At 41.5% G+C, this 7,528-nt stretch overlaps 1 protein-coding gene across 4 annotated transcripts in view; it reads left to right on the top strand.

Moving 5' to 3' along the window:
- Positions 1 to 7,528, top strand: part of ZWILCH (zwilch kinetochore protein) — a 36,406-nt gene that overhangs the window by 6,642 nt on the left and 22,236 nt on the right. For all 4 annotated transcript variants that reach the window (XM_077746782.1, XM_077746775.1, XM_077746761.1 and 1 more), the window contains exons 4-5: positions 3,313 to 3,431; positions 6,314 to 6,513. In XM_077746782.1, the coding sequence (XP_077602908.1) occupies positions 3,313 to 3,431; positions 6,314 to 6,513 (319 nt within the window). The remainder of the gene's footprint in view (positions 1 to 3,312; positions 3,432 to 6,313; positions 6,514 to 7,528) is intronic.

The following is a 7,528-nucleotide window of genomic DNA, read 5'->3' as shown; positions in this document are numbered from 1 at the left end:
TTGGGGCTCAAACTTGCAGCCCTGAGATCAGGAGACTCACACTCCACCGGCTGAGCCAGCCAGGAGCCCCTGTGCTTGTTTGGTAACTAATAGCCAAATTCAGTTTATTGGAAGTAATTTCAGATGTGCCCTATTTTTTTAAATCAGTATATTAGTAAGGGCGAATTCTAATTCTTTTAGAAATAGAATTTCTAAATTTCTCATTTAGAAATATAATGAAAATCGTATAGGTAACTTAAAATTTTGTAGTAGCCTGATTTTTGAAAATTAGGGGTGCCTGGGTGGCCCAGTAGGTTAAGTGTCCGACTTTGGCTCAGGTCATGATCCCATGGTTTGTGGTTGGAGCCTGCGCCAGTCTCTCTGCTGCTAGCACAGAGCCCACTTCAGATCCTCTGTCCCTCTCTCTCTCTGCACCTTCCCTGCCGGTTCTATCAAAGAAACTTAAAAAAAAAAAACGTGAAGTTAATTATCACATATAGTAAAACTGACTTTTTACTTTTGTTGTCCACTTCTGTGAATTTTAGCACACGCGTAGATGGATTCTAGTAGTCCCTACCACAATCAGGGCTCGGAAGAGTTCCATCACCCTAAACAACTCTCTTGTGCTATCCCTTTAAAACCCTACTTTTTCCACACCCTCTGGCAACTGCTGATCTCTTTTCCCTTGGTGTAGTTTTGTCTTTTGTCATGGATGGAATCCTACAGTTTGTAACCTTTTGAGTTTGGCTTCTTTCACTTTGTATAATGTCTTTGAGATTCATCCAGGTTGTAAGTGTATCAGTGGTTCATTTCTTGGAATTGCTGAGTACATTACGTGTCTGTATCATAGTTTATTTACCTAATCACCCTTTGTAGGACATTTGGGCTGTTTTCAGTCTTCAGTGATCATTGATAGAGCTGCTATAATCATTTTTGTACAGCTTTTTGTGTGAGCACAAGTTTTTAATTTATGGTAAATTCCGAGGTGTGGAATTGTCTGAAATTAAGTTTAATAATGCTTTTTATTTACTCTAGTATATTTAATAATATTTCAATGCCTAGTTAAGATAAAAATCTTTAATATTTTGAGGGTTTTTTAATGTTTATTTTTGAGAGAGAGAGAGCAAGAGCATGAGCAGGGGAGAGGCAGAGAAAGAGAGAGAGAGACACAGAATCCAAAGCCTGCTTCAGCCTCTGAGCTCTGTCAGCACAGAGCTCGACTTGGGGCTCGAACCCATGAACTGTGATATCATGACCTGAGCCAAAGTTGGACACTTAATGGACGGGGCCACCCAGGCGCCCCAAGGATTTTTCCCCCCATACTGCATCTTCAAAACCTTGTGTGTATTTTACACTTAACATCTTCATTGGTCTGGCCATGTTGCCAGTACTCAATAGCCACATGTGGCTAGTGGCTGTTGTACTGAACAGCACAGCATATGTAGGTATGACTCATGAAGTTCTACTTTAATTTTTGTTTGTTAAATGTAACAGAAAACTTCTTATTTTTTGCATCACTTTATAATTCCAACCTTAAACCTGTGTATTTTAATTGTGGTTAAGTGTTTTGGCAGAGCAATTATAGGACTTTTTATTGAGTGGTGATAATGCTGTCACTAAACAGTTGCTTTGGGATCAGAACCCATTTCCTTTGACTACATTGCTTTCTGAAGTAGATTGGAACAGCCTCTAACAGGTGAAAGTGGAGGTACTTTAAAAAAAATTTTTTTTTTAAGTTTATTTAGTTTTTGGGAAAGAGAACACACAAGTGAGGGAAAGGCAGAGAGAGAGGGAGAGAGGGATCCCTGGCAGACTCCACACTGTCAGCACAGAGCCTGATGTGGGGCTCAAACCCACAAACCATGAGATCATGACCTGAGCTGAAACCAAGAGTTGGACACTTACCTGACTGAGCCACCCAGGCGCCCACAGAAATGGAGGTACTTTTAGAAGAAACACCTCTGTTCTAGGACCTTCATGCTGTCTGGATGGGCATTATGGCAAATGAACAGGGAGCTTTTTATTTTAATACATACAAAAACTCCTTTTGAGGAGGGGGGCAACTTATTTGTTATGTTAATAAAATGGTGTTATTACTGTTTACCTATGATAGACAGATGCTTAGAAAATAATTATAGCTGAATTAAATGGTTGAGTTTAGACTTTTGCTATGGAGAGAAGGGAAGATGTATAGAAGGCAAAAGTTGAAAAAGCGAAGATGGTCAGGTGAAGGTGAGTTACCTGGGAAAAGATAAGGATGAGCCAAGGGGATATGGAGATCTTGTTAGGATACTAGTGGGGATGCAGCTTGCAGATGGGAGAAGGTTCCCGAATTCACTGGGACCTTGGCATTTTGGGATGAGGAACAGTTAAAAAGCCATTGTCTTTGCAGAGATCAATAGTGCTTAAAGCACTAATTTTAGGTAGATGAGTATTAAACAGAAGAAAAAAATAACGTTTTGGGTACTAGCAGTTCTGGGAACTATTTGGAGAGCTAGACCTGGAAGGGAATGAGGTCTGCAGTCTGGCAAAAGAAATTCAAAGTCGAGGAAATACCCAGGTCTGATACCTGTTAAGTGGGCAGAGGATTTACTGCCCAGAGAACTCCAGGGGTAAGAACCTGAGTTTTGAAGTCAGACTGCCTAGATTCAAAGGTTGCCTTTGCCACTCACTGCTGTGTTTTTCTGGGTGAGGTATTTAGCCATTTGCTGCCTCAGTTTTCCCATCTAAAAACAGAGTTGTTAATAGTGTCTATTTCAGGGTTTTTATGAAAAGTAAAAGAAAACTTAGAACAGTAGCTGGTGTATTGTAATGCTCAGGAAATGTTAACTCTTGTGGTTATTGTCATTATTGGCAAGGCTGAGCTGTTTAATTATTTAAACTTGTAGATATTAGAAACACATAGATTTAATTCAGAACCCTGTAAAACAGATGAGAGCTACTAATCCTAAGAGAGTAGATTTGAGGAGTAAGGGCTGTAGACCTTTGAGTTTGGGAAGTGAAAACTTGGGAGTCTCCCTTGGGTTTCCCCATGGGGAGCTATGTCTTTTGTTCATCCTTTCATACATGTCCAAGCACTTCCTTTTCTAATGGTATCAGATACTTCCGCTGTCCGTAGCAACTTCCGTCATTATCTTTTTATAGGACAGTGGAAATGCTTCTAATGGCAAGATTAGTTGGTACCAGATTGCTTTGTAGCTGTGCTTCTTGGCATTAACACAGTCATTTGTGCTTAAGGGTTTAGGAGCCAGTATGTTGTGTTCTAGCATAGTGAAGAATTGACCAGTGAGTGTTCTTTTACCTGGCTAAATAATTAAAAAAATATTTTTAAAGCCTTTAGAGAAGGAAGAAACAAGTCATGTTGAAGAACTACAGTCTGAAGAAACTGCTATTTCTGATTTCTCTACTGGGGAGACTGTTGGACCACTTGCTTTACCAGTTGGGAGAGCAAGGTAAGTGTTTCTTAGCGTCGGGCTAGGAGGAGGGCTGGAGGCGGGGATTTAAAGTGTTCTTACGATGGGGCGCCCTGGGGCGCCCGGGTGGCTCCTGCAGTGCAGGAGGTTCTCCTGCACAGGGAGGAATCCTCCCGCCAAGATGCCAGTAGTGCCTCCGTTAGAACCCCTGCTCACTTCCCGCCTCCCCACTGTGCTCTCCCCGGCTGGCCTCCCTCACCTCCAGACCAAAGTGCTTGCCAGCAAGGAGTTCGGGAGGATAGAGTCATTTAAATTATAGCATTAGACAGTAAGGACTATAATAACAGTAATCACAAAGTGATCTCTTTCATGATGGTTTTTTTTGTTTGTTTTGCTATGTTGAAGTTTTTAACATTTTTATGTAGTTAAATTAATCAATCCTTTATAGCTTCTGGATTTAAAGCCATGTTTGGCCTTTTTTTTTTTTTTTCTCTTCTCCCCCCACAACTTAACCATTATTTATTTGTATTGTTTTTCTCTATCCGGTGTTTGGATTTATCCATATGCTTATCATTGCTTTGCTTTGCATTTCAGACCTATCTTTTGGGATTACTGTGTTTCCTTTTTGAAGTACAATCCCTTAGAAATTCCTTTGTTGAACATCTGTTGGTAATAAATTTTCATCTCTGAAAATTTTAAGCCCCATTTTTTGGTAACTTTTAATTTTGATACACTTTCGAATTTATAGAAATGTTGAGGGATGCCTGGGTGGCTCAGTCAGTTAAGCATCTGACTTCGGCTCAGGTCATGATCTCATGGTTCGTGGGTTCGAGCCCCGCATCGGGCTCTGTGCTGACAGCTATCTCAGAGCTTGGAGCCTGCTTTTGATTCTCCGTCTCTCTCTCTCTCTGACCCTCCCCTGCTCACACACACACACACACACTCTCTCTCTCTCTCTCTCTCTCAGAAATAAATAAAACACTTAAAAAATTTTAAATAAAAAAAAAGAAATGTTGAAAAAATAGTGCAGGAACTTCTCTATACCCTTAATTCCAATTCACCAGTTATTTACATTTTGCTACATCCGCTTTGTCTTTCACTCTCTTATTCTGCCTCCTATTCTTCCCCCACTCTGCCACCTTTATAAGGTACTCCTATAACCCACACACATTTTTAGAAAACATTTTTTATTTTGAGAGAGCAAGAGTGCACCTGCGTCAGTGGGCGAGAGGCAGAGAGAGAGGGAGAGAGAATCCCGCACTGTCAGCACAGAGCCGGACTCGGACTCCATCTCACGAACCTGTGAGCTCATGATCTGAGCCAAAATCAAGAGGCAGATGCTTAACCGACTGAGCCATCCAGGTGCCCCCGTAGTGAAGTATTTAGAGGTAAAGGAACACTGTCTCCAGCACATTATCAATATTTCATTAAAAAATGTGTGTGGGCATCCTTGGATGGCTCAGTCAGTTAAGCGTCTGTCTCTTGATTGTGGCTCAGATCATGAGCAAATGGGTTCGTGAGATAGAGTCCCTGGTTGTGTTCCACACTGACAGTGCACTGCCTGCTTGGGATTCTCTCTCTCTGCCCCTCCCCTGGTTGTGCAGGCATTTTTTCTTTCTTTCTCTCAAAGTAAATATTTAAATAAATAAATACTTTACCACGTGTTTGCTAAGAACAATTATATTCTCTTATGTAACCACAGAACAATGATCAAAACCTGGAAGTTTAACAAAGTACTATTACCTAATTCACAGTCTTCAATTTTCTTAAGTGCTCAATGACCAGTGACCCCAAGCATCTTTTCATGTGCTGATTGCCTCCTTTTTTGCCCCAGCTTTATTGAGGTATAATTAACATACCCTACCTATTTCTTTTGTTTAATCTCAGAGGCTACCTTCACTCCTATGAACCTCTACTGTAGAGGGGAGTATTGGACTCCCCATTTGTAGAAGCCATGATCACGTCACTTTCTTGTCACTTTCTGGTGTGTGCGTCTCGATCTGCCTGGTGTGCCCTTCTCCTACTTCTTCACTGGGTGAATTGTTTATGTATTTTGTCACTTAATTTCCAGGTTTTTGTTTTTGGGATTTTGGGGTATTGAAATTTATAATCAGAAGCATATCTGGTCTTCGGAAAGCCCCTAGGTAACCGGTGTGGGGTTGCTAGGGGAACCAACCCTGTGATTTTGATGGTTAGTAGAACATTTAGCCCCATCCCTACCTTCAGGGAGGGGAGAAAAGCTGGAGGTTGAGTTCAGTTACTAATGGCTGGTGATTAATCAGTTCATGTCTATATGAGGAAGGCTCCATAAAAAAATCCAAAAGGAGAGTGTGTGGTGAGCCTCAGGGTTGGTGAACAGGTAGAAATTTTGGGAGTGTGGCCCACCAAGAGAGGGCATGGGCACTCCACACCCTTTCCCCGTACCTTGCTCTGTGCACCTCCCATCTGTCTGCTCCTGAGTTCTATCCTTTTATAATATATCAGTGATCTAGCAAGTAAAATGTTTTTCTGAGTTCTCTGAGCTGCTCTAGCAAACTAATCGAACCCAAAGAGGAGGTTGTTGGAACAGCTGGTCCATAGCTGGTCAGTCAAAAGTATAGGTGTCAACCTGGACTTGCATTTGGCATCTAAAAGTAGGGCGTGGGTTCAGTCTTATAGGATTGAGCCTTTAACCTGTGGGATCCGATGCTCTCTGGGTAGATAGTGTCAGAACTGAGTTGAATTGTAGCACTTCCAGCTAGTGTTAGAATTACTTGGTATGAAGAAAACCCCCACACAACACAGTGGGTGTGGAATTTTAGTTGGTGATCAGAAGTTGGATCAGTGTAAGAATTGTAGATACCCTTCACAGTATCTTTGAAAAAGAAAAGTTGACTGATCTGCAGTCTCTATAATTTATTCTTCATACTCTTGTTTTCAAGGCAATTAATTGGACTTTACAGTATGGCTCACAATCCTAATATGACCCACTTGAAGATTGATCATCCGGTTACTGCCCTTCCTCCCCTGTGGGTGAGGTGTGACAGTTCAGATCCTGAAGGGACCTGTTGGCTGGGAGCGGAACTTGTCACCACAAATGACAGCATTACAGGAATTGTCTTATATACAGTCAGTTGTAAAGGTGAGCGCTCACTCTTCTTTCTTTTATAGGTGTGTGTGTATTTATTGATATCATTATTGTGCTGTAATTTGTACTGAAAACTGAAATTGTTAAGAGGGAATTACACCCATTCGAACTTGTCAACCACCACGGACCTACTCTGGTGTGTAACTTGGGGCATACAGGAGATATTCCAGAAACAGAGCTCCAGAAATCTGGACAGGAGTTTATGGCTTCATTTGTTAGTTTTATTTGGGTTTCATTTGATTTATGTGTATGTGTTTTTGGATATTTTCATTGGAGCATTAAAAAAATGAATGTAATGACAATATAATTTCAATCTCATAGTAGATGTTTAATTATACTTTTGGTAGAAGCATTATTACTGAACCCTGAAATCAGATTTGTGTGTGCAGTCTGCAGTAAGCCTAATCCCTGAGTCACTGGGTTTGAAGCTGAGAAAGTTTCATTCTCAGAAGGGCAGCCCATTTGGAGGGCTGAGGTTTACTCGCAAATCTGCCTTCCTGACTGAGATTAGAGCAAGTTTTTTATAGTCAATAGGAGTTGAGATCACACACTTACTGAGGAAAAGGATGGGGGAAGCTTGTGATTATGGAGCATGCGCATTGAGCAAACATATGTACCATCTATCCCACGTTCACTTTGGAGAGGAGATTAAGCCCAGAACAGGCATGATTCAGTCACTGATGCCAGGAGAAGAAGCTGTGGGTATGCTGTAAGAGCCCATATAAACTGGATAATGGGGTCTGGGGCTCGTTATCTTGGGTAAGGGATGCAGACCCTTGTTCATTGGCTGGAGCCATTTCCATTGACCCTGAGTCCAGGTTTCTAGAGAGACATCTAGTAGATTTGTTAGTGGGGTTTGAAAAGACACAACAGCTGGTTAGAGAGGCACAGGTCTCTGGAAAACAAGCTGTACATTTTCTGCTCTTTCAACTTCATTAACCCTATGGGGCATGCTTTCAGTACTGGCCTTTGCTCCACTTTTCTTCCCCCCCCCCTAATTAAGTGTTTA

This window comes from Crocuta crocuta, unplaced genomic scaffold (assembly GCF_008692635.1).
Source record: "Crocuta crocuta isolate KB4526 unplaced genomic scaffold, BGI_CrCroc_1.0 scaffold130, whole genome shotgun sequence".
In the NCBI taxonomy this organism is placed as follows: domain Eukaryota; kingdom Metazoa; phylum Chordata; class Mammalia; order Carnivora; family Hyaenidae; genus Crocuta; species Crocuta crocuta.
Note: the sequence above shows the minus strand (reverse complement) of the source record. Positions and strands in the feature narration are given on the sequence as shown.